The sequence below is a fragment of the Neofelis nebulosa genome, chromosome 2, assembly GCF_028018385.1.
Source record: "Neofelis nebulosa isolate mNeoNeb1 chromosome 2, mNeoNeb1.pri, whole genome shotgun sequence".
Taxonomy (NCBI): domain Eukaryota; kingdom Metazoa; phylum Chordata; class Mammalia; order Carnivora; family Felidae; genus Neofelis; species Neofelis nebulosa.
Window position 1 is genome coordinate 34674622 of NC_080783.1, and position 27664 is coordinate 34702285.

A 27664-nucleotide genomic window follows, 5' to 3' on the forward strand; every position below is an offset into this window, starting at 1 on the left:
TATGAGGAGGTTCGTGTTGGCTTCAGTACGAGCAGTTTCATTGGAGTGATGAAGTTGAAGTCATATTGAAATGCATTGATATGTGACCCAGAGTTGACTTAGTGGAGAAAGAGCGCATACAAACTATTCTTTCAAGAAGCTTGGCAGTAGAGGGAGGGAGGGAGAAAGAGCAATAACACAAGGATGAGGAAGGGTTACTGAGTGTGTGTGTATGTGTGTGTGTGTTTTCAAATAAGGCACTCAAGATGTCAACAACCAAGGAAAAGAACAGAATTGATTACTTGATTTCTGTTCTCATCTGATCAAAGAGAGATTATAATTTTTTAAGACATTCCAGAGACAGGGCTCCTGGGTGGCTCAGTCAGTTAAGCATCTGACTCCTGATTTCAGCTCAGGTCATAATCTCACAGTTCATGAGTTCGAGCCCTATACCAGGCTCTGCACTGACAGTGTGGAGCCTGCTTGGGATTATCTCTCTCTCCCTCTCTGCCCCTTGCTCACTTGCACCCTCTCTCTCAAAAACAAATAAATAAATAAAAGAAGTGTGTGTGCCCCCACGTGCAGCCCTAGCACACCAATAGCTTGGCCCAGGAATAAAGCAGGAGAGAGGAGCATGTGCAGGAAGATTCATCCAGAGCTGATCAGCTGGGCAAAGGGGTCAGAGGGAATCTACCACACAAGGGTCTGTGGTAGGTCACAGGCAGATGAGCTCTCTCTGAACCTCAAAACAGAAACCCCATTTTTTTAAACTTTCTTTTTTTTTAAGTTTATCTCTTTTTAAGAGAGAGAGAGCACAGAAGGGGCAGAGAGAGAGGGAGAGAGAATCCCATGCAGGCTCCGCAACATCAGTTTGGAGCCCAATGTGGACTTAAACTCATTAACTGTGAGATCATGACCCAAGCTGAAGTTGGATGCTTAACCGACTGAGCCACACAGGCACCCCGAAACCCCATTTTTGACAGCATCCTACTAAGGGTGAAGAAAAGGGACTAAGACACGATTCCAGAAGCAATGATAGAAATTCATTATAACTTCGTGGAAAGTTCATTGGATGTTTGGTAAATGACACCTTCTACACACACACACACACACACACACACACACCACGCAATTTAAATGGAGTCTGTACTTTAAGAACACCACTCTGGTTAATACTAGCAGGAAGTGTCTGAAACCTCTTTTGTTGTGCTCCTTTGCTAAGCTAGTAGATTTGGGTGTGGTTTCCTTTACATCCAACGTCCTAAGTTGATTGCTACTCTGAGAACGGATTTCCGGACTGTTGTTTGAGTCTTTCAGCATGTGTAAAGACAGCTATTCTGCTATGAACCTGTAGAAAGTTATCAAAAAGGAGCCCTAGAACACCCTACAAAGGTCATTTCTCTAACTCTGGAGAGACTGTGTGAATTTAGAACATTTCCTTTTTGACTGAGGGAAGTTCAGGCCCTCCCCACCCAGCTGCTAAATAATTTATTTCAGTAACAAAAGTCTTTGCAATTGCAACTGCAGATAATGGAGTCTTATTAAGCCCCCATATGGAAACTCATCTAGCTGCTTAGAGACTGTCCTTTACATACTTCAGAAGGCTAGCCTGATCTCAAAGTCCAGTTGAGATCAACCTGGATTATCTCAGGTATATAACTCACCCACAATTCTCACATGACAAAATAGATCTCCTTCGAAATAAAGCTGAGATCATTTGGAACCCAAGAAGGAAGTGTGCTTTTCCTGAATCTAACCGGGTATTTCCATAGTTCTATGCCACAGCGAAATACAGTGATTTCTCCCTTTACTCCTGTACTGAATGAGAAAAGCATAAAATCATTTGGCTGCCTGAGCATGGGCCTTAAATGACTTAAAAGCTAATTTAGCAGGGGGCAAAATGTTTGGAATACTTCTGGCAACCAACCACAGATGGCTGCAAGCTAAGGTCTAAGACCCATGAGGAAGTACAGGAAGAAATACATCCCCCAGTTTTTCCTAGTAGAAAATCACGGCTTGGTGTGGAGCATATCAGGGTTTCCTGCCCATCTCCTCATCCCTCATCCTGCTGTGGGGAGTATGGACTTCTGTCCATGACGCAGAGAGAAGTGTAACCACAGAGAGTGGGTTCATTTTATTTATAAACCCAGACACTAGAGAAATCACAAGAGGATGTTCCAAGCTAGGAGAAAATATTATCAGAATAATCTGGAGCACTTTCAAACTACAGGAAATCAATGTGGAGACATTCAGACTCTGAATCCAGCTGCCGATTTGCAGGAAACACAGGGGAGAGAGGAGCACATTGAACTGTACCAAGCACACGCAATCAGCAAAACTCAGACTGAGGGAAATTCTACTGGCCAGGTGTCCTGGGGTTCTTCAACAGACACATTTTAAGAAAAAGAAAGGGATTGGGGGGAAGATGGTTTAACCTACAGATTAAAAGACACTCAAAAGAAATAAACTGGCCAAGACTAAACTTGACATCTAGGGATGCACAGGTAAATGATAAAGTCGTAAAGACACATAAGAACATTGTTACCATAAAAGCCAAAACAGTGGTTTCTTCTAGCGGGTGGTAAGTAAGGGGCTGTGATTGGAATGGGACAAGTGGAGGGGTTTCTAGAACAGCTGGCAAAATTCAAATTCTTGACCTGGGTAGTGGTTTCAAGAGGATTAGCCTTATAACAATTCTTTAGTCTGTATGTGTATTTTATTCATTTTTCTACACTTGTGTTTTGTTGGGTTTTTTTTTTAAGAATAAAAAGATAAAAGAAAAAAGTGTAAAAAAAAAAAAAAAAGAAAGAAAGATATCAGAACTTCCAGAGAGTATCTAAGGGAAAAAATTAGTAGATTGTGACAAGGGGCAACAAGTATAAGAATGTTATTAGTGTATCTTTGCACAACCCCATTAGGGTGGCTTAGTTCGTCCTGCTAATCTCTCCAGTCATTCATCATAAAATCACATAAAAGCAAGGGTCCAGGCCATTTTCTCAGAAAGAGAAGGGAAAGATTGTATCATCCCATTCATTCATGCTTTCATTCAGAGCACCATTTTGTAACAGATTCTACAAGGTTCCGGAGCTATAACAATGAGTAAGACTTGGTCACCAACTCCAAGGAACCCACACCCAACTTTTAGAAGACAGGAGGAAGCCTCCATAAGTGACTAATCAAAAGACACAGAGGGTAAAATCCCTGAGGGGTATGAAAGAGAAAAAAAAAGATCTTAAAAAACTGTAGCCTAAACAAAATGAACCTGTTCGGGTCTACAGGTCTAACACCAGGAAATATATTTAATGAATTCCTTACATAGTCCTCATTTGACCTACCCCACCCACCCACCTCCTCATTTCCTTACTGTGCCCGACACATTTCTATATGGTAAAACACAGTGGGTGCCAATAGAAGTTAACAATTTACTACCTGATTACTATGTGCCAAATACAGGCCCCTAAAGTTTTACCCACATTATTTCATCCAATTCTCCCAACAGTCCTGGAAGGAAGTAGTGTAATTGTCTACAATATGACACATGAGAAAATGGAGACTCAGAAAGGTTCAATCACTTGCCCCACATCGAGGCATTAGTCACAGAACCAGGACTAGAATCCAGGCCCATCCAACACCAAAGTCAATGTTCCTAAGCACTGTATGGTATCATCTCCTACAAATATAAACCCTTCTTGAAGACCCTTTCCAGCATATTCCCAACACTGATTAAGGCAGTGCTCACAGGGGCACATGGATGGGTCTGTCAGGAAAGCGTCTGACTTTTGATTTTGGCTCAGGCCATGATCTCAAAGTTTGTTGAGTTCAATCCCCAACTCAGGCTCTGTGCTGACAGCATGGAACCTGCTTGGGATTCTCAGTCTTCCTCTCTCTCTCTCTGACCTTCTCCTATTCACAATCTCTCTCTCTCTCTCTCAAAAATTAATAAACATTTTTTTTAAAAGGCAGTGCTCACAAATACCCCACTCTTTATGACCCACTTACCATCTGGATTTTGGGAATCGATTCCCTCATAAGGAAGACCATGTCCTTTAAGTTCTCTGAGCCGATTCCCTCTGACAGTTCGTACAGCAGGTTTCTAAGACATACATCCAGAGAGACAAGTAAAGCCTCACACTTGCAAAGGACAGCACAGTAAATTGAGTGCTTTTTTATATACATTTTCTCTCATTTGAATGATCACACCCTGTGAGCAGATAATTTCAAATCCCAGTGTATAGATTCAAAACTAAAACTCTAAGCTTTAAGTGGCCTATTACATAAAGATAACATAATAAGCAGTAGAGGCAGTCCTTCTGATTCCAAGTCCAGTGCTACTTTCCATCCCACTAGGAAGATGTAAAACTCAATGTTGGCATGCCTTCCCATCTCCTGACCGCATTCTAGGAATTCAGGCTTACTTTATAGGCCCTCGTCAGAGAGGACTTGATACCATTCTATAGAAAGTCCACTGTTGAAAAAAAAGGAAACTATCCCAGCTTCTGGAGAGTCATGTAACTGACCACCAGAAAAGCTGAACATTCCATTCACACACTAACACCTCTGTATGCCGGAGATCTTAACCAGCGGAGTGGAAATAATGACTTCCAGAATTCCCTCACTGACTCAAGTATAGCTCAGATTCTGGGAGCCACTTCAAGGAGGGAGACCTGAAGGATTCTAGTCACCCCAGCCATAAAATAACACTTCAACTCTTCCTTGGGAAGTTCTCTAATGTAGATATGTCAGTGGACAATTAAAAACCGTATTGACTAAGTCCTGGTGATGTATTGTACAACATGGTGACTACAGTTAAACAACACAGGTGACCCTTGAACAACACAGGTTTTAACTGCATGGGTCCACTTGAACTTGGATAAATACAGTACAGTACTATAGATGTATTTACTCTTCCTTATGATTTTCTTAGTAACATTTCCTTTACTCTAGCTTATTCTATTTTAAGAATGCAATATATAATACATGTGACATACACAATATGTGTTAACTGTTTATGTTATCTATGGGGCTTCTGGTCAACAGTAGTAGTGAAATTGGAGGGGACTCAAAAGTTTTGCTGGATTTTTGGCTGTGTGGGGATCAGCACCTTAACCCCCACATTGTTCAAGGGTCACTGTACTGTGTTACATATTTAAAAGTTGCTAAAAAAGAAGATTCTAAAAGTTCTCACCACAAGCAAAAAAACTTTGTAACTATGTGTGGTGATGGATGTCAAACTTACTGTGGTGATCATTTCACAATATATAAATATATCCCATCATTATGTGGTACACCTAAAACTATTACAATGTTATAGGTCAATTATATCTCAATTAAAAAATTTAATTAAATAAAAAAATAGTGTTATCTAAGGTCTGACCCATTATAGACCTAATCCCTATATTTCACCCCTTGTGTAAAACGTCTATATTTTACCCTTCTGGGTTTCATACAAAAGGGTATGAACATTTAAAACCGGACATGGCATAAATGGTGTCCTTCCCTACCTCAGAGACACATCCCCCTTTTCATTTTGCTTACTCGGCCCCACGCATGCATTATCTCCTCTCAAATCTCCGCAATGACTCACAGGAGGAAGGGCTGTCTGGGAGTACAGAGGGTAAAAGGAAAGCGCGGGCCCTGCTATGCTGAGGCAGGCTTCATTTGGTGGTGAGAAGCAAACCAAGGGAAGCCACTACCAGGCCCAGAGCTTTGCTGACCTCCCAACTTTTCATCTCATTGGTGCTGGAAGCTGAGAGATCTCCTGGTTTGGAAGCATCCAAGGAGGTAGATAAGAAAAAGATCTTAATCCCAACCTCCTTTCAAAGCCCAGTGGCCCGAATGAACACTAGCTAGATGGAAAAACCCCCCTGTCTTGATCACAGACCCCTCCTCACCTGAACAGAGAGACCCTCCTTCGGGTGGGCAGCAAACTCTCCACTTGCTCTCTGCTTTGGCGGAGGTACCGCAGCAGCGAATTCTGTTTGAGTATATAGAGGAGTTCTGCTAGGAAGAAGGGGTCTTCCTCACTCAGCAGCTCCTCTGCCAACAGATGACCAAAAATATCCGAGGCTGAGCTGGACTTCTCCAGCTTCTTGTGGGAGATCCAGTCTCGGCAGAGAAACTTCAAGCCCTCCACATCTTGGGCCTCCAGGTTTGAATCAATAATCAGAAGCTTCTCACGGAAGTTCACTTGACAATTATCATCTGAACGGAACCTCAAACTTTGACCTTGAGATGTCATGGCCAGCCTGAAAGAGACAGAGAGGTGGGGCAGCACATAAGAGAAAAAGGATCCACAGAACCCCACTTCCCCGGCCTCCTCCATGCCAGGCATTAGAATTTCCTGGAAGTGCTGAAAAATAAAAATTCCTGTGAAATTATTTCAAAAACCAATAGGCAAAAAAAAAAAAAAAAAAACAACCTTCAACCACAGCACTTCTATGTTAACCCTTCTGGAGGTCTGGAAGGAGCTCTTTTTGGAACTCAACCTACTTTTATTTCTCCCAAATCAAAATGCCCCTGGTGGGCGCTAGTCAAAAGGGAGAATGACAAAGCACAATTTCTCCCTGTTAGAGCTCTTAATTCACTTCCACCAAATGGCAGAAATAGTGCTCAGATTTATGCCTTTCATTTTAGAAATAAAGTAGTCTCGGGTTTTATATTTCATGAGTGTCTACCAATTTAAGGATGAGGTAACACTGCTAACCATAATGGGACAGGTTTGTATCTCACAAAAAAGAGAAGCCATAATCCTAGACTCCAAAGGGTGGTTTTAAACAAGAGTTGCTCAGATCAGTGAAGGAAGTCACAAATAATCTAAATCAATATTTCTACCAGATTAGTTCATAAAGTTCATATGGTATTTTCTATACCAAATTCCATTCGAATCAAAGGAGCAATGAAGTGATAAAATTTTTCAGTGTAATATAATTCGTACTATAAGACCTCAAGGTATATACTCTCTTTTCGAAACTGAGCTATTTAGAAACAAGAAACCACTTTCTAAAGGAAGAACATAACAAAACACAATATCGATAACAAAAAATGGTTATACCTAGGTGGTATAATTACAAATAACTTTTCTTCCAGGCTCCTCTCTGAGTTTCTCAGATTTTCTGCAACAAACACACATTACTTTTGTTGTTAGAAAAAGAAAACAGAGGTGCCTGTCTGGCTCAGTTAGAAGAGCATGCAACTCTTCATCTAAGGGCTGTGAGAACAAACCCCACATTGGGCATAGAGCTTATTTTTTAGAAAGAGAGAGCAAGAAAATAGAAAATGTTATTTTTAATGTGAGCATCCATGGGGTCTTTCCTTCTAGTAGCAGCCTGTGATACCAGAAACCAAATGAATGGCTTTTTGGAGATGTCTTCCTATTCCAAGGTAGCATACGTTTGCCTTGCAGTTTCCCGAAGATTCCAATCTATAACTTTAGTGAGTCTAACAGACTTTGTCTCCATTTGGGGACTAGCATATTTCTGCCAGTAAAAGTCTGTGTTGGAGCTTTCCTGGGACTTTTTAAACCTTCATTTTCCCTGGCATGGCTAATAAATCCCGGCAGAAACAGTGCCATTCCTGACAACGAGAGCTTTTGCAAGTTTCTAAAACTGAAGGAAGGAACAAGGCTAGCGTGTAAGACCTCAGCAGGGGAAAGGTGCTAATCACATACCTTCAGATCAAATTCCGCTTGTCCTCTGGAGGTAAATGGTTCCGGGGGAAATTGCCTGAAAACAAGTTTTTAAGAAATTAAAATTCTCTGTGTAATCCACGTTCCAGGGAAGCTCCCATTTGCGCGGGAAGAGAACTCAAGACTTTCTGCCTATGCAAGTGAAAACTGGATGTCCCGGTCCGGGTAACTTGATAATTAACTTCCTGCTCACGTCATAGCTCCCTTGACGGCCTCTCCCCTTCCCTTTTCCAGGTTTAGGATAACTCTGACAAACAGCGCCTCCTAAAGGCAAGAGTTACAACTTTCCTGCCGGACAGCTAGGGATTTTCCCAGGTTAAACCAAAGACTGCTGCAAATGAATTCTTGGAAGGCACTAAGTGTTTTTAGCCTTTCCCTTGGATCACTAAGATTGGAGAATCAAAAAAGAAAGAGAGAGAATTGGAAAAGGAGAGAAGGAGAGGAGATGAGAGAAGGAGGGAAAAAGAAAGAAAGAAAGAAAGAAAGAAAGAAAGAAAGAAAGAAAGAAAGAAAGAAAGAAAGAAAGAAAGAAAGAAAGAAAGAAAGAAAAGTAAAAAAGAAAAGAGAGAGAAAGAGGAAGCAGGGAAGGAGGAGGAGAGAGGAAGGAGGGAAGGATGGAAGGAGAAAGAAAGAAAGAAAGAAAGAAAGAAAGAAAGAAAGAAAGAAAGAAAGAGAAGGAAAGAAGGAAGGAGGAATATTTTCCTCACCATCTCCTCCCCCAAACTCATTTAACCTTTAAAATAAAACCCAAAAAGCTCAAGAAAGGGTGGTCAGCCATATTAACTCTTTCTCAAAAAATTGCATGTGCAAATAAAAACATTTTTAAGACAAAAAAAGAGGGAGAGCTAGACTATAAGCCCGTTTGGAGGTATTTTCAGGGAACTCAATTAACAGCAGACAAAGTCGATGAAATCTTTGGCCTCATAGCACATTCAATGCAGCAGGAAAGAGACTTTGGAGACATTATTTCTAAGAATAAAAACAATACCTAATACTTATATGGCAACTACCATGTGCCAGGTACTATTTTTTCATTCAATCATCTCAAGTCTCTAAGATAAATACTACTAGTATGAACGCTCTTTTAAGATGCGAAAACTAAGACACAGAAAAGTTAAGTAATTTGACACAGTGAACTAGTGGGAAAGCCATAATTTAAACCAGCAAACCTGACTCTAATTCACTATACTATAATTCAACTAATTCAAATGTGCAGAGCTCTGGGAAGAAGCACAGAATCTTAGAAAGGTATTTTATCTCTGAAAAAGAAGTAAGATTTATGATGCTTTATTAACAAATATATTAAAGTGCCATTCTCATATCCTTGGCATCATCCAGAGAATTTCTGTGTTTAAGAAAGACGAGCCCTATTACTCAACTATAAAAATGAATGAAATCTTGCCATTTGCAACGTGGATAGACCTCGAGTGTATTATGCTAAGTGAAATAAGCCAATCAGAGAAAGACAAATACCATGTGATTTTACTTACATGCAGAATCTAAAAAACAAAACAAATGAACAAACAAACAAAACAGTAACAGACTCATAGATACAGGAAACTGTTGGTTACTAGAGTGAGGTTTGGGGGGCAACCAAAATACGTGAAGGAGATTAAGAGGTAGAAACTTTCAATTATAAAATAGGTAAGTGATGGGAATGTAACATAGAGCATAGGAAATATAGTCAGTAATTTTGTAACCACTCTGTGTGGTGACAGATGGTAACTATACTTAACATGGGGATCATTTCATAATGTATAAAAATATAGAATCACTATTAGGTATACTTGAAACTAATAGGATATTCTATGTCAATTGTAGTTCAATTTAAAAAAAATTTTTTTAACGTTTTTATTTATTTTTGAGACAGAGAGAGACAGAGCATGAATGGGGGAGGGTCAGAGAGAGGGAGACACAGAATTGAAACAGGCTCCGGGCTCTGAGCTGTCAGCACAGGGGCACGATGTGGGGCTCGAACTCACGGACCGCGAGATCATGACCCGAGCCGAAGTCGGCGCTCAACCGACTGAGCCACCCAGGTGCCCCTGTAGTTCAATTTTTAAAAAGCTTACAACTTGAGGGGTGCCTGGGTAGTTCAGTCGGTTAAGTGGCAGACTCTTGGTTTTGGCTCAGGTCATGATCTCACGGTTTGTGGGTTGGAACCCCGAGTTGGCTCCACACTGGCAGTGTGGAGCTTTTTGGGATTCTCTTGCTCTCCCTCTCTCTGCCTCTCCCCCCCCTCAAAATAAATAAATAAACTTAAAAAAAATAAAATAAGCCTATAACTTGAAGTCTAGAGGAAGGAAGGAAGGAAGGAAGGAAGGAAGGAAGGAAGGAAGGAAGGGTGTAAGAAAAGAAGGAAGGAAGGAAAGAAAAGAGAGGGGAGAAGGAGGGAGGGGGAAAGAGAGATTAAATTGCTCTGCAAGTGTGAAAACTGGAAGCAAGTGTGAAAAACCTGAATGTGGCTTGAGGAAATGATTGTGTATGACACAATAAAGTACATAAGCCGTTTCAACTTTTGTTCAACAATATCAAATATTTGGTAACCTCTTCCTAAGTGCAAAGCACTGAACTGGGCAGTTAGGAAGAAAGTGAATACAATGCAATGTCTGCCTTCAAATAATTATGACTACTACCATTTCTTCACCTCTTCTTTTCTGATTAACTGTATAAAGTCAAGATTATTAGTCCATTCAGTAGATGATGAAATCAAAGTTCAGAGATGCTAAGTATCTTGCTATCATCCCAAAGCTGTTGATCCCAAGGCTACTGCCGCCTGTAACTCCATGTGACATAATGTCTGTAAACATTGGGCAGGGCATGGTGACGCTGCCACGGGGCTTCACCTAAATGCCACAAAAGCCCCAAGGAACAAAGGATGGATCCTGATGAAGATGCCTTGGAGGAGGAGGTATTGAGCTAAGCCTGGAAAGTAGAAGTAGAATAGAGACAAATGAAGTAAAACTTAAACTTTTATCCTAGTACTCAACCAAAGTTTACACTCAAACCAAGTTTACAGAGGTGAGACCGTGTGCCATGTCATTTGTATTGAATATTTCATACTTCTTCCAATTTGGAACACAGTTACTGAGGACGTGCTGATGGCAAGTTGATAGTAGTGGAAAGAATAAACATTTCTTACAGCATCTTTCCTGATTGGTCGCAGTCAGCTGGGTGTATATGAAGAGCTAGTCAAAACCTACATAGCCTTTTATAGCGATGGGAGTCTGCTACTACCCTGGTGACAAAGAGGAAATACTGGATTATTTCTTTTTAGTTCTGCCTTGAGAGTGGCTGGTGGTGGCAATAGAAGGTTTTTCTTTACAACCAGGCTTTGGTCCAGGTTTTCCACCCTCAAAATTTATAAAAGGAAACTTTATAAGTGTAAAGACTCCTGAACTAAAAAATGGACACAGGTGATGGGGAAGGTAGGTGTATGAACTGGAGAAGAGCTCTGTGCCCTAAAACTTGCACTTCAACCCTGGTCCTGAGGTAGCAGGTTATTTTGATTAACCATCCCATCCCAAACTTCCAGGACCTCCACACCTTATCCACACACTCCAGACCTTGCCAGAAACAATTTTATTCATGGGAGCATGGTGAAGCCAAGTAGCAAAGTAGAAGACTTTCTCTGGCAAGGATCCCAGCAGAGATCTCTAACTAGTGAACTGGCAGGAGACAAGTAAAATGTGGTCCATTTTGGATTCACTATATTACAGACTAGCCTGTATTAATATGTCCCTTTTCTTATTACAAAAGTGGTAATTAAAAAAGAGAGGTTAACTTCCAGTATTTAATGTAGAAAAGCTGGAAAATGGAGAAACATGCCGTCACTTGTAGTCTATAACTACCTTAAAATTTTAGTATATATTCTTTCACATTTTTATGTGTATATTATTTGCCAAAAATTTAATTATGCTGTATAATTTTCTTTTTTCACTTAATAACACACATTTTTTCCCATATCATTACATAATCTTTGAAAACATGATGTATAGTGGCTACATGATATTCCCTTCCATGGATGTTCCATATGTATTTAACCAATTTCTAATTATCAGACATCCAATTTGTTTCCAAGTTTTTGCTATTGTGAACAATGCTGCATAGAAGATACTTATAGAGGGGTGCCTGGGTGACTCAGTCCGTTAAGCATCAGACTCTTGAGCTCCGCTCAGGTCAGGATCTTGCAGTTCCATGCAATGGAGCCCCGTGTCAGGCTCTGCGTTCACAGTGTGGACCCTGCTTGAGACTCTGTCTCTCCCTTCTCTGCCTCTCCCCCCCAAAAAATAAATTAATTAACATTAAAAAAAGAAGATACTTACAGACAAATCTTGGTACATTTTTTATTATTTAAAATTAATTAAATTAAATTATTTAAAACATTTTAAAATTATTTTCTTTGGATGAACCCAAATGTAGAATTAGTAAGCTAATCTTTAAATTCACCCTACCCCAGTACATCTTACGTTTAAGTGAGCTGGGGGCAGGGGGGCGGTGCCTGGGTGGCTCAGTCAGTTGAGCATCTGACTCTTGATTTCAGGTCAGGTCATGATCGCAGGGCCGTGGGATAGAGCCCTGCATCAGGCTCAGCATTTATCATGCAGCCTCCTTGAGAGTCTCTCTCTGCCCCTCCCCCTCAAAAAAAAATTAAGTGAGCTTGGGACAAGAAGCTCGGTAATTCTGAGGTGACAAAAACCTCAAAGTTCCACAAGATAATGATGTTTACTAAAAGATTTTAACAGATTAACATTGGATTCGCTAGGGAACTAGGTGGATGTGGTTAAAAGAGTAAAATATTTTTAATGCTGCTAAAAAAAAAAGAATCAAAAGATAACTCAAAATGGGTCACAGACCTAAATGTAAGAACTAAAATCATAAAACTCTTACAAGAAAATATAAGAGTAACTCTTCATGACCTTGCCTAATGGCAATAGTTTTGGACATATAATGCCAAAACTTTTAAGCAACAAAAGAAAAAATACATCAATTAGACATCATCAAAATATACAAATTTTGTGCTAGAAGAGACCCTATTTAGAAAGTGAAAAGACAATTCCCAGAATGGAAGAAACTATTTGCAAATCTTCTATCTGATAAGAGACTAGTATCCAGAATATATAAGCAATACTTATACCAGAACAGTAAAAAGATAATCAATTAAAAATGGGAAAGGATTTGGAGGAGCCAAGATGGCGGAACAGTGTGGAAGCTTTTTGTGTGTCTTGCGTCCATGAAATACAGCCAGACCAACACTAAACCATCCTACACACCTAGAAAACTGATTGGAGGATTAACACAACAATCTGCACAACCTGAACCACAGAATTCAGCGGGTACGTGGCACAGAGAGCTGAACTTGGGGAGCAAGAAGCCACTAAAGGTAGGGAACCCCTTTTGCGGGCAGAGGACGGAGACTGGGGAGGGGGGGAGCATATGGGAAAAGCACCCCTCCCCAAAAGTAGCTGGAGAGAAAGTGGAAAACTGGAAACAGCCACAGGACTAAACTAAAAAGCGAGAAAGGAGAAAGGAGAGGGTTTAAATTCCATTAAGACTGTAAACAAGGGGAGCGCAAAGGCTGCAACTCTGCAGTTTGATACCTGGCGATGCTCTGGTGGGAAGGGCGAATCCCCAGGAACAGAGTGGGGTCTGGGAGGTTCTCGGGCCACACAGGGAAAAGCAGTTCCACTGCTGGGGGGCATTTGGTAGAGACTATTGAAGCCACCTGGTCCCAGCAGACCCTGGAAGGCAGCCACATTTGCTGGTGCTGGGACAAGGTCGTTGAGGGTGAAGCCTGGTACCAGATTGTGTTGTGATTTTCCATAATCCCTGAAATGCTGCTGCTACACTGTCTCACGAACTTTTTTGGGGGCGGGCTGGCACCTGGCCGCAGTCTCAGAGCACCGGCAACAGCATGGCCCAGCAGGCGTTCCTGGGTGCAGCCGACATTCGGCGATTGCTCATTCAGCCACTGCTCGGTGAGACCCTCCCACAGAGGGGCGGAACAGGTCAAAGCCACAGTCCTTCGGAAGTAAGGGGCCGGGGAAAACAGCCACATCTGACACAAAACTTGGGAGAGCAGTACTGCCTCAGGCCTGGTCACAGAGAGTGAAAAAGCGGGAGTGGACGAGAGCTAAAGACAGAGGACCGGTGTGCAATTGCTGATCCAGGAGAACAGACTGGGTAGCTGGGTGGCACCATTTTCACTGCTCCCACAAATGTGCATACGCACCTACGAGCACCGCAACAATCCACCCCAGTAGGCTAGCAGCACCATCTAGTGGAGAGCAGAGCTGTTACACTGAGCCCCACCCAACTGGGCCAACATTGCTCTTCAAGAACACAAGCCTCACCGCCGGGCTTAATTTATGGACTATAAAGAGCTACATAGACTGACCTGTAGGGGAAAATGAGGCAATTTCAGTCCTACTTCAATCTGTTAGCAGGTTCATCTATTCAATTTTTTTTCTTTTTTAATCTTTTTTTTTCTTTTTCATTTTCTTCTTTTACAATTCTTCTCTTTTTCTTGAATACAGAAAGAGAAAAAATTCATTTTTATTTTCAATTTTTATTAAAAATGTCTGTCTTCAATTTTTATTACTATATTTTTTACTTTTGTGTAATTTTTTTCAAATTCTACTTTACTTCCATCATTTTATATTGGTCTACTTCAGTGTACTCACCTTTTCAAATTTTCAAACAATTTCCTTTTTTTCTTTCTCTTTTTTCTCTTTCTCATTTCTTTTCATTTTCTTGAATGCAGAAAGAGAAAAACTTCATTTTTACATTCAATTTCTTTTAAAAATATATTTATTTAATTTTGTATACTATGTTTTTTGCTTTTATGTAAATTCGTTCAAATTCTATCTTACTCCCATCATTTTATTTTATTCTACTACAGTGTATTCACTTTTTCAAATTTTCAAATGATTTCTTTTTTTTCTCTTCTCTTTTTCTTTTTTTCTTTTTTCTCTTTTTCATTTCTTTTCTTTTTTCTTAAATACAGAAAATGAAAAAATTCATATTTACTTTTAATTTTTATTAAAAATATTTTTCTTTAAATTTTTTTCTACTATATTCTTTCCTTTTGTGTATATTTTTTCAAATTCTATTTTACCCCCATCATCTCATTTTAGTCTACTTCAATGTACTCATTTTTTCAAATTCTCAAACGATTTCCTTTTTTTTTCTCCCCCCCTTTTTTTCTCTAATCTGTCAAACCACTTTCAACATCCAGACCAAAACACGCCTAGGATCTAGAATCGTCTATTCTATTTGTGTGTGTGTGTTTTAAGTTTTAATTTTAATATTTTTTTAATTTTAATTTTTTTAATTTCAATTTTTCTACCTCATTAATTCCTTTTCTCCCTTCAAAATGATGAAACAAAAGAAGTCACCCCAAAAGAAAGAGCATGAAGAAATGACAGCCAGGGATTTAACCAACACAGATACAAGCGGGATGTCTGAACCAGAATTCAGAATCATGATAATAACAATACTAGCTGGAGTCAAAAATAGATTAGAATCCCTTTCTGCAGAGATAAAACAAGTAAAAAATAGCCAGAATGAAATTAAAAATGCTATAACTGAGCTGCAATCATGGATGGATGCAGCGGCAGCAAGGATGGACGAGGCAGAACAGAGAATCAGCCATATAGAGGACAAACTTATAGAGCATAACGAAGCATAAAAAAAGAGGGAGATTAAGGCAAAAGAGCACGATTTAAGAATTTGAGAAACCAGTGACTCATTAAAAAAGGAACAACATTAGAATCATAGGGATCCTAGAAGAGGAAGACAGAGAAATGGGGGTAAAAGGGTTATGTGAGCAAATCATAGTGGAAAACTTCCCTAACCTGGGGAAAGACACAGACATCAAAATCCAGGAAGCACAGAGGACTCCCACTAGATTCAATAAAAACCAACCATCAACAAGGCATATCATAGTCAAATTCCCAAAATACTCAGGCAAGGAGAGAATCATGAAAGCAGCAAAGGAAAAAAGTCCTTAACTACAAGGGAAGACAGATCAGGTTTGCAGCAGACCTATCCACAGAAACTTGGCAGGCCAGAAAGGAGTGGCAGGATATATTCAATGTGCTGAATCAGAAAAATATGCAGCCAAGAATTCTTTATCCAGCAAGGCTATCATTAAAACTAGAAGGAGAGGTAAAAAGTTCCCCAGACAAACAGAAATTAAAGGAGTTTGTGACCGCTAAACCAGCCCTGCAAGAAATTTTAAGGGGGATTCTCTCAGAGGAGAAAAGATGAATGAATAAATAAATAGATAAATAAATAAATAGCAAAAGCAACAAGATTAGAAAGGACAAGAGAACACCACCAGAAACTCCAACTCTACAGGCAACATAATGGCAATAAATTCATATCTTTCAGTGTCACTCTAAATGTCAATGGACTCAATGCTCCAATCAAAAGACAGAGTAACAGAATGGATAAGAAAACAGGATCCATCTATATGTTGTTTACAAGAGACTCACTTTAGAGCTAAAGACACTTTCAGATTGAAAATAAGGGGATAGAGAACCATCTATCACGCTAATGGTCAACAAAAGAAAGCTGGAGTAGCCATACTTATATCAGACAATTTAGACTTTAAATAAAGACTGTATCAAGAGATGCAGAAGGGTATTATATCATAATCAAGGGGTCTATAGACCAAGAAGACCTAACAATTGTAAACATTTATGTGCCAAATGTGAAAACACCCAAATATATAAATCAATTATTCATAAACATAAAGAAACTCATCAAGTTACCATAATAGTAGGAGACTTCAACACCCCACTCACAGCAAAGAACAGATCATCTAATCAAAAAATCAACAAGGAAACAAGGGCTTTGAATGACAGATTGGACCGGATGGACTTAACAGATATATTCAGAACATTTCATCCTAAAGCAGCAGAGTATACATTCTTCTCCAGTGCACATGGAACATTCTCCAGAATAGACCATATACTGGGACACAAATCAGCCCTAAGTAAGTACAAAAAGATCGAGATCATACCATGCATATTTTCAGACCACAATGCTATGAAACTCAAAATCAACCACAAGAAAAAATTTGGAAAGGTAACAAATACTTGGAGACTGAAGAACATCCTACTAAAGAATGAATGGGCTAAACAAGCAGTTAAAGAGGAAGTTAAAAAGTATATGGAAGTCAATGAAAATGATAGCACCACAACCCAAAACCTCTGGGACACAGCAAAGGCAGTCATAAGAGGAAAGTATATAGCAATCCAGGCCTTCCTAAAGAAGGAAGAAAGATCTCAGATACACAACCTAACCTTATGCTTTAATGAGTTGGGAAAAGAACAGCAAATAAAACCCAAAACCAGAAGAAGACAGGAAAAAATAAAGATTAGAGCAGAAATTAATGCTATCCAAACCAAAAAAAACAAAACAAAACAAAAACAAAAAAAACAAAACAAAAAACAAAAAACAGTAGAACAGATCAATGAAACCAGAAGACAGAATGGTTCTTTGAAAGAATTAACAAAATTGATAAACCACTAGCCAGTTTGATCAAGAAGAAAAAGGAAAGGACCCGAAAATAAAATCAAGAATGAAAGAGGAGAGATCACAACCAACACAACAGAAATAAAAACAATAATAAGAGAATATTATGAGCAATTATATGCCAATAAAATGGGCAATCTGGAAGATATCGACAAATTCCCAGAAACACATACACTACCAAAACTGAAACAGGAAGAAATGGGAAAATTTGAACAGACACATAACCAGTAAGGAAATTGAATTAGTAATCAAAAATATGCCAAAAAACAAGAGTCCAGGGCCAGATGGCTTCCCAGGGGAATTCTATCAAATATTTAAGGAATAGTGAACACCTATTCTCTTGAAACTATTCCAAAAAATAGAAATGGAAGGAAAACTTCCAAACTCTTTCTATGAAGCCAGCATTACCTTGATTCCAAAACTAGACAGAGACCCCACTAAAAAGGAGAACTATAGACCAATTTCCCTGATGAACATGGACACAAAAATCTTCAACAAGATATTAGCCAACCAGATCAACAATATATTAAAAAAATTATTCACCACGACCAAGTAGGATTTATACCTGGGATGCAGGGCTGGTTCAGTATCTGTAAAACAATTAACGTGATTCATCACATCAATAAAAGAAAGGACAAGAACCATATGATCCTTTCAATAGATGCAGAGAAGGCATTTGACAAAATACAGCATCGTTTCTTGATAAAAAACCCTCAAGAAAGTAGGGATAAAAGGAGCATACCTCGACATGATAAAAGCCATATATGAATGACCCAACGCTAATATCATCCTCAATGGGGAAAAACTGAGAGCTTTCCCCCGAAGGTCAGGAACAAGACAGGGATGTCCACTCTCGCCACTGTTATTCAACATAGTATTGGAAGTCTTAGCCTCTGCAATCAGACAACACAAAGAAATAAAAGGCATCCAAATCAGCCAGGAGGAGGTCAAACTTTCACTCTTTGCAGATGGCATGATACTCTATGTGGAAAATCCAAAAGATTCCACCAAAAAACTGCTAGAACTGATCCATGAATTCAGCAAAGTGGCAGGATATAAAATCAATGCACAGAAATCGGTTGCATTCCTATACACCAACAATGAAGCAACAGAAAGAGAAATCAAGGAATTGATCCCATTTACAGTTGCACCAAAAACCATAAAATACCTAGGAATAAATCTAACCACAGAGGTGAAAAATCTATACACTGAAAACTATAGAAAGCTGATGAAAGAAATTGAAGAAGACAGAAAGAAATGGAAAAAGATTCTACGTTCCTGGATAGGAAGAACAAATATTGTTAAAATGTCGATACTACCCAAAGCAATCTACATATTCAGTGTGATCCCTATCAAAGTAACATCAGCATTCTTCACAGAGCTAGAACAAATAATCCTAAAATTTGTATGGAACCAGAAAAGACCCTGAATAGCCAAAGCGATCTTGAAAAAGAAAACCAAAGCAGGAGGCATCACAATCCCAGACTTCAAGCTATACTACAAAGTTATAATCATCAAGACAGTATGATACTGGCACAAGAACAGACACTCAGATCAATGGAACAGAATAGAGAACCCAGAAATGGACCCACAAACGTATGGCCAACTAATCTCTGACAAAGCAGGAAAGAATATCCAATGGAATAAAGAGAGTCTCTTCAGCAAGTGGGGCTGGGAAAACTGGACAGCGACATGCAGAAGAATGAACCTGGACCACTTTCTTACACCATACACAAAAATAAACTCAAAATGGATGAAAGACCTCAATGGAAGACAGGAAGCCATCAAAATCCTCGAGGAGAAAGCAAGCAAAAACCTCTTTGACCGTGGCCATAGCAACTTCTTACTCAATACATCTCCAGAGGCAAGGGAAACCAAAGCAAAAATGAACTATTGGGACCTCATCAAAATAAAAAGCTTTTACACAGCGAAGGAAATAATCAGCAAAACTAAAAGGCAACGGACAGAATGGGAGAAGATATTTGCAAATGATATATCAGATTAAGGGTTAGTATTCAAAATCTACAAAGAACTTATCAAACTCAACACCCAAAAAACAAATAATCCAGTGAAGAAATGGGCAAAAGGCATGAATAGACACTTCTCCAAGGAAGACATCCAGATGGCCAACTGACACATGAAAAAATGCTCAACATCACTCCTCATCAGGGAAATACAAATCAAAACCACAATGAGATACCACCTTATACCTGTCAGAATGACTAACATGAACAACTCAGGCAATAACAGATGTTGGCGAGGATGCAGAGAAAGAGGATCTCTTTTGCATTGTTGGTGGCAATGCAAGCTTGTGCAGCCACTCTGGAAAACAGTATGGAGGTTCCTCAAAAAACTAATAATAGAACTACCCTACGAACCAGCAATTGCACTACTAGGCATTTATCCATGGGATACAGGTGTGCTGTGTTGAAAGGATATATACGCTCCCATATTTATAGCAGCGCTATGGACAATAGCCGAAGTATGGAAAGAGCCCAAATGTCCATCGACAGATGAATAGATAAAGAAGACGTGGTATACACACACACACACACACACACACACACACACACACGCACACATACAATGGAGTATTACTTGGCAATCAAAAAGAATGAAATCTTGCCATTTGCAACTATGTGGATGGAACTGGAGAGTATTATGCTAAGTGAAGTCAGTCAGAGAAAGACAAAAATCATATGACTTCACTCATATGAGGACTTTAAGAGACAAAACAGATGAACATAAGGGAAGGGAAACAAAAATAATATAAAAACAGGGAGGAGGACAAAACAGAAGAGACTCATAAATATGGAGAATAAACTGAGGGTTTCTGGAGGGGGGATGGGCTAAATGGGTAAGGGGCATTAAGGAATCTACTCCTGAAATCACTGTTTCACTATATGCTAACTCATTTGGATGTAAACTTTAAAAAATAAAAAATAAAATTTAAAAAAAATGGGAAAGGATATGAATAGATGTTTCTACAGAGAACATATACAAATGGCCAATATGCACATGAAAAGATCTTCAACAGAATTAGTTATTAGGCAATGTAATCAAAACTACAATGAGGTATCACTTCATATATAATAAAAAAAGAGAAAGAAAGAAAGAAAGAAAGAAAGAAAGAAAGAAAGAAAGAAAGAAGAAAGAAAGAAAGAAAGAAAGAAAGAAAGAAAGAAAGAAAGAAAGAAAGAAAGAAAGAAAGAAAGAAAAAAGGAATAAAAAAAGAAAGAGAAGGAGAGGAAGGAAGGAAGGAAGGAAGGAAGGAAGGAAGGAAGGAAGGAAGGAAGGAAAAAATAGACAATAACAAGTGTTGGCAAGGATGTGGAGAAATTGGGACATTGCTGGTGGGAATGTAAAGTGGTGCAGCCGCTTTACTAAAACAGTTTAGCAGTCCTCAAAAAGTTGAACATATACTTACTATATGATCCAGTAAGTCCATTCCCATGTATATACCCAAGAGAACTAAAAGCATGAATCCACACAAAAACTTACACATGAATACTCATAGCAGCATCATTCATAAAGGCCAAAAACATGGAAACAATCCAAATTTCCATCAGTTGATGAATAGATAAACAAAATGTGCTCTGTCAATTCAATGGAATATTATTTAGCCATTAAATGAAATGAAGTACTAATGTATTCTTCAATATGGATGAACCTTGAAAACACGCTACGTAGAATAAGTCATATACAAAAGGAAACATACTGAATGATTTGTTCATAGGAAATATCCAGAATGGACAAATATGTAGAAATATAAAGTGGATTAGTGTTTGCTCAGGGGCTGGAGTGAAGGGGAAAATAGGAAATGATGGCTACCAGGTATGGAAATTCTTTTAAGGTAGATGAAAATGTTTTGAAATTAGATTGTGCATGTGCACAACTGTGAATATACTAAAAACCAGTGACCTGTATAGTTCAAAAGGATGAATTTTATAAAATGTGAATTATATCTCAATGAAAAAAGAAAGGGATGTCTGGAATATGTCACAATCATGTCATAAACTACCTTGTGATTGTTAATTGTATGGTGTCAACTTGACAGTTAAAAGATGCCTAGATAGCCATTAAACATTATTTCTGGGTATGTCTGTAAGGATGTTTCTGGAAGGGTTAGTATTTAAATCTGTAGACTGAGTAAAGAAAATCTGCCCTCATCAATGTGGGTGGGCAACCTCCAATCCATTAAGGATTGGTCCAATAAAAAGGAGGAGGGGCAAATTTTCTCTCTTTTTGAACTAGGATGGTCAACTTCTTCTACCTTTGGACATTAAAATACTCTTGGTTTTCTGGGTCTTTGGACTCTAGGACTTACAACAGCAGCCTTCCCTGCTCCCCACTCTCCAGCCACACCCTTACGGTGTAAACAATAGAGAATCTTAAAGGTTTCTAAGGAAAGTGACAGAGCTGCAATTAGGGTGATTCTTCAGGTTCTATGTATAAAGTTATCATAGAATTAAGAGGGTGGTGGCAGGATCAGTGAGAAAGCTATGATCATAGTTCAATGGAGAAATGATGGAGGCAGAAGAAATGTAATAATAGAGATAGATGGAAAAGGCATTATAGGTACAGGGCCAACTAATTTGGAAACTAGCTGTTTGAAGAAACATAGGAGAGGGTGGGTCAGAGTGAAAATGATATTCTGGAGGTGCTGTTAACTGAAATTGAAGACACAGGCAGAAAAGCAGATTTGGAATGGAGGTGTTTTTGTTTTTGTTTTTAATATTTGGAATATATTGAGTTTGAGGCGCGAAAAGGAAATGAAGTGGAAACACTGGCCAGGAAGCTGCAGGGCAAGATTTGAACTTGAAGAGTCTGCACTAGAAATATCCAACTTGTTAGCAGCACAGGAGTAGTAACTGAAGTTACAAGATTGTTAAAAGAGAACATATAAAAAGAGAAACAAAGGAGTGATCCTTGTGAATATCCACATTTATGGATCTGGAGGAGAAAGATACAAAGAAGACTTGGTCAGAAGTCTGTCCTTGACAGAACTTCTAGGGTGAAATACACTGGGGAAGTAGGAAGGGGACAATGACCCCATAGAATCTAAGGACTACAAGTTTGGTAAGTAAGCTCAATGTTGCTCTTGGATCTTATAGATGTGGCAGAATGATTAAGGTGAAATCCAGATATCAGGGAAGTATGGAGTAAATGGGTAGAAGAGGAGAGGGTATAGTCTAAAACATACCTAAGACAGTAGCTTGAAAGAGAGGGGCATGGGGCGCTGGGGTGGCTCAGTTAGTTAAGGGTCCAACTCTTGATTTTGGCTCAGGTCATGATTTCACAGTTTGTGGGATTGAGCCTGGAGTTGGGCTCCACACTGACAGTGAGGAGTCTGCTTGGGATTCTCTCTTTCTGCCCCTCCCTTGCTTGCTCTCTATCTCTCTTTTTCTCACTCAAAATAAACGAATAAACATTTTTTTTTAAGGGAGACAGGCTTTATTTGATGGAGGAGTCAGAACTTGTTTTTAGACCAAAGGTTCAAAGACAGAAAGAGGGATTAATGATACAAGACAGTTGAAATAACGTTCAGTCGTGGATGGAACTGGAGAGTGTGATGCTAAGTGAAATAAGCCATACAGAGAAAGACAGATACCATATTGTTTCACTCTTATGTGGATCCTGAGAAACGTAACAGAAACCCATGGGGGAGGGGAAGGAAAAAAAAAAAAAAAGAGGTTAGAGTGGGAGAGAGCCAAAGCATAAGAGACTGTTAAAAACTGAGAACAAATTGAGGGTTGATGGGGGGTGGGAGGGAGGGCAGGGTGGGGGATGGGTATTGAGGAGGGCACCTTTTGGGATGAGCACTGGGTGTTGTATGGAAACCAATTTGACAGTAAATTTCATATATTAAAAAATAAATAAATAAATAATAAATAAAAAAAATAAAAATAAAAAAAAAGAAATAACGTTCAGTCTTGACAGAAGACTGACCTATGCCAAAGGAAGCACTAAGAAGAGGATGCAAATCCCAGGTTTCGGGCAGGAAGTCCTTACCAAATAAGGAAGAAAAGATGTTTCTTGTATCATCATTTAAATAGTGAAAAATAAAATAGTGAATAACTTAAATATGATACAAAACATATATAGACATGACTACTTGAATGAAAAGAAAGAACAGTGTTAAATATTATGCCATTTATGGGGGTGCCTGGTAGCTCGGTGGGTTAAGCGTCCAACTTCAGCTCAGGTCATGATATTGCAGTTTCTGAGTTCAAGCCCCACGTCAGATTCTGTGCTGACAGTGCAGAGTCTGGAGCCTGCTTCGGATCCTGTGGCTCCCTCTCTCTCTGCCTCTCCCTTGCTCGTTCTCTCTCTCTTTCAGAAATAAATAAAAACATTTATTAAAAACAATTATGCCATTTATGTTTAAAATAAATGCATCAAATGTGTTTATGTATTAAAGAAACTGGACCTTTTACAATACATAATTTTTATTTTATTTTCATTTTCATTTTTTTAATGTTTATTTACTTTTGAGAGAGAGAGAGAGAGAGAGAGCGCACGAGCAGGGGAGGGGCAGAAAGAGAAAGAGAAAGAGAAAGAGAGACAGAATCTGAAGCAGGCCTCAGGTTCGAAGATGTCAGCACAGAGCCCAACGCAGGGCTTGAACTCATGAACCGTGAGATCATGACCTGAGCCGAAGTTGGATACGTAACCGACTCAGCGACCCAGGCGCCCCATTTTAGTTAATTTTTTGAAGTTACAATATGTGCTTTGCATAAAATGAAACAAATAATACAACTGCATTTATTTAAAACTCCCAGTGTGCTACCAACGTTAGGTATTGCGAGACTCAATATAAAGCTTAAGGATCAAAACAGTGTCATATTAGTAAAAGAACAGACAGAAAAATCAATGGAATGCAACAAATAGTGCCAGAACAACTGGACATACAGAAAAAAAGAATATAGACACAGACCTTGTACCTTTCACAAAAAGTAACTCAAAATGATCATAAACTTAAATATAAAATGCAAAACTACAACTTCTGGCTAATAACAGAGGAGAATATTTAGGTGATCTTCAGTTTACTGATGATTTCTTAGAGCACAAAAGCACAATCCAGGCGGGGTGGGGGGAATGGATTAATTGAACTGCATTAAAATTAAAAACTTCTACCACAGACTGAGAGAAAATATTTGTAAAACATATCTGATAAAGGACTTCTATCCGAAATATACAAAAAACTCTTAAAACTGACCAGTAAAAAAACCAAACAACTCAGTTTAAAAATGGGCAAAAGAGGGGTGCCTCTGTACATCAGTTAAGCATCTGACTTGGGCTCAGGTCATGATCTCATGGTTCAGGTGTTTGAGCCCCACATCAGGCTGTGTGCACTGACAGTGTGGAACCTGCCTGGGATTCTCTTTCTCCCTCTCTCTCTGCCCCTACCCCACACATACTCTCTAGCTCTCTCTCTCTCAAAATAAATAAAAACTTTTAAAAATAGGCAAAAGAGGGGCACCTGGGTGGCTCAGTCAGTTGAGTGTCTGACTTTGGCTCAGGTCACGATCTTACAGATAGTGAGTTCGAGCCCCACATCAGGTTCTGTGCTGACAGCTCAGAGCCTGGAGCCTGCTTCGGATTCTGTGTCTCCCTCTCTCTCTGCCCCTCCCCCGCTCATGCTCTGTCTCTGCCTCTCTCTCTCTGTCTCAAAAATAAACATTAAAAAAATTTTTTAATAAAAAATGGGCAAAAGATTTGAACAGACATCTCAACAAAGAAGATATACATATTTTAAATAAGGATATAAAAAGGTACTCACCATCGTGCCATTAGGTAATCATAAATTAATACGTGTTATCATTATACATCTATTAAAATGACAAAAATCCAAAACATTAATGCCACCAAATACTGGCAAGAATGTGGAGATACAGGAACTCTGCAAAATGGTATATATAGCCACTTGAAATATAGTCTTACATTTCTTCCAAAGTTGAACATAGGCTTACCATACACTTCAACAATTGTTCTCCTAGGTATTTACCCAAATGAGTTGAACACTTATGTCCACACAAAAATCAGCATAAAAATGTTTATAGCACCTTTATTCACAATGCCAAAACTTGGAAGCAACCAAGCGGGGTGTTAAACATGTAGGTAGCTCATATTTTAAGTGCACATATATTTTTAAACAATAATTAGAGGGACTCCTGGGTGGCTCAGTCAGTTAAGCGTCCAACTTTGGCTCAGGTCATGATCTCACGGTTCATGAGTTTGAGCCCTACATCAGGCTCTCTGCTGTCAGCACAGAGCTGCTTTGGATCCCCTGCCCCTCTCTTTTTCTGCCCCCTCCCCACCCACACTCTCTTTCTCAAAAATAAATAAACATTAAAAAATAATTAGAAAATTAAAATAATCATCCAGATAAATTTTTCTTTTAAACTTATAACATCCTAAACATTTTAATCAAATAATAATGCATCAGTTGGACTGTGTTAGGTTTAAAAAATATAAATATAAACCCCACATTTTTTCTCTCACATGAAAGTCCAGAGGTAGGTAGTCTACAGCTGGTATAGTGATTCTGTCCTCATCCAAGAAGGCTCCTTTCTGCTCACCACTCAGCTGTTCCTATAGTGTGGCCATTATCCTCATAGTTCCATATGGAAGTTAAGGCTCCAGCCATCACATCCACATCCTAGTCAGCAAGATGGAAGAAGGGATAAAAAGGTGAAGGGCAAAAAATAACTGCCTTTCTTAAATTTCTAATTCCAATATAGTTAACATACAGAGTTACATTGGTTTCAGGCGTACAATATAGTGATTCAGTAATTCTATATATTACTCAGTGTTCATCATAAGTATACTCTTAATTCCCTTCACCTATTTCACCCTTCCCCTCACTTCCCTCCCCACTGGTAACCATCAGTTTGTTTTCTATATTTAAGAGTCTGTTTTGGGGGGGCGGGGGGCGCCTGGGTGGCTCAGTCAGTTAAGCGTCTGACTTCAGCTCAGGTCGTGATCTCGCGGTTTCTGAGTTCAAGCCCTGTGTCGGACTCTGTGCTGACAGCTCAGAGCCTGGAGCCTGCTTTGGATTCTGTGTCTCCCTTTTTCTCTGTCTCTCTCTGTCTCTCAAAAATAAATAAACGTTTTAAAAAAGTTTTTAAAGAGTCTGTTTTTTGAGTTGTCTCTTTTTTTTCTTGGTTTGCTTTGTTTCTTAAATTCCACATATGAGTGAAATCAGATGGTATTTGTCTTTCTCTGACTTATTTCATTTAGCATTATACTCTCTAAATCAATCTATGCTGTTGCAAATGGCAATATTTCATTCTCTTTATGAATGAGTAATAAATATTCCATTGTTTATATACCACATCTTCTTTATCCATTCATTTGTCACTCAACACTTGGATTGCTTCCGTAATTTAGCTATTGTAAATAATGCTGCAATGAACATGGGGGTGCATATATCTTTTTGAATTAGTGTTCTTGTAATCTTTAGGTAAATACCTAGTAGTGGAATTACTAGATCATATGATAATTCTATTTTTAATTTTTTGAAGAACCTCCATACTGTTTTCCACAGCAGCTGCACCAGTTTGCATTCCCATCAACAGTACATGATGGGAATGAAGGAACAGAAAAGGGTTCCTTTTTCTCTACATCCTCTTCAACATTTGTTATTTCTTCTCTTTTTTATTTCAGCCATTCTGATAGGTATGAGGTGATATCTCATTGTGGTTTTGATTTGCATTTCCCTGATGATCCGTGATGTTGAGCATCTTTTCATATATCTGTTGGCCCTCTGTATGTCATCTTTGGAGAAATGTCTGCTCATTTTTAATCAGATTGTGTTTAGCTGTTGAGTTGTGTAAGTTCTTTATATATTTTGGATACTAACCATTTATTGGATATGTTATTTGCAAATATCTTCTCCCATTCTTCAGGTAGACTTTTAGTTTTGTTAATTGTTTCCTTCGCTGTGCAGAAGCTTTTTGTTTTGATGTAGTCCCAATAGTTTATTTTTGCTTTTGTTTCCCTTGTCTCAGAAGGCATGTCTAGAAAAATGTTGCTACAGCTGATGTCAGAGAAATTACTGCCTGTTTTCTCTTCAAGGATTTTTATAGTTTCAGGTCTCACATTTAGGTCCTTAATCCACTTTAACTTTGTTTTTGTGTATGGTAAAGTAGTTCAGTTTCATTCTTTTGCATGTAGCTGTCCAGTTTTCCCAATACTATCTGTAGAGGAAATTGTCTTTTTCCCTTTGCATAGTCTCACCTCCTTTGTCTTAAACTAATTGACCATATAATCATAGGTTTATTTCTGGGCCCTTTATTCTGTTTCATTGATTTGTGCCAGTATCATACTGAAAAAACAACTGTCTTTTAAGGGAAGTTCTCAGCAACTGCCAAATGATTCTGCTGCTAACATCTTATTGGCCAGGACCTAAACACATGACCACATCTAGCTACAAATTGAAGCTTGGACAAGTAG

At 38.9% G+C, this 27664-nt stretch overlaps 2 protein-coding genes across 5 annotated transcripts in view; both read right to left on the bottom strand.

Annotated features, from left to right (window-relative positions):
• Positions 1 to 25850, bottom strand: part of CASP10 (caspase 10) — a 50228-nt gene extending 24378 nt beyond the window's left edge. Inside the window, exons 1-4 of one of the 4 annotated variants that reach the window (XM_058709399.1) lie at positions 25712 to 25850; positions 7646 to 7700; positions 5871 to 6224; positions 3979 to 4072 (exon numbers count right to left, since the gene is read on the bottom strand). In XM_058709399.1, the coding sequence (XP_058565382.1) occupies positions 3979 to 4072; positions 5871 to 6217 (441 nt within the window). In that variant the 5' untranslated portion in view covers positions 6218 to 6224; positions 7646 to 7700; positions 25712 to 25850. Of the gene's footprint in view, positions 1 to 3978; positions 4073 to 5870; positions 6225 to 7645; positions 8103 to 14060; positions 14591 to 25711 lie in introns of those variants that run through there. The other 3 variants (XM_058709388.1, XR_009256231.1, XM_058709414.1) reach the window with 3 other exon arrangements.
• Positions 25261 to 27664, bottom strand: part of CFLAR (CASP8 and FADD like apoptosis regulator) — a 94246-nt gene continuing 91842 nt past the window's right edge. Inside the window, exon 11 of the transcript XR_009256215.1 lies at positions 25261 to 25868. The gene's annotated coding sequence lies outside the window, so the exon portion shown is untranslated. The remainder of the gene's footprint in view (positions 25869 to 27664) is intronic.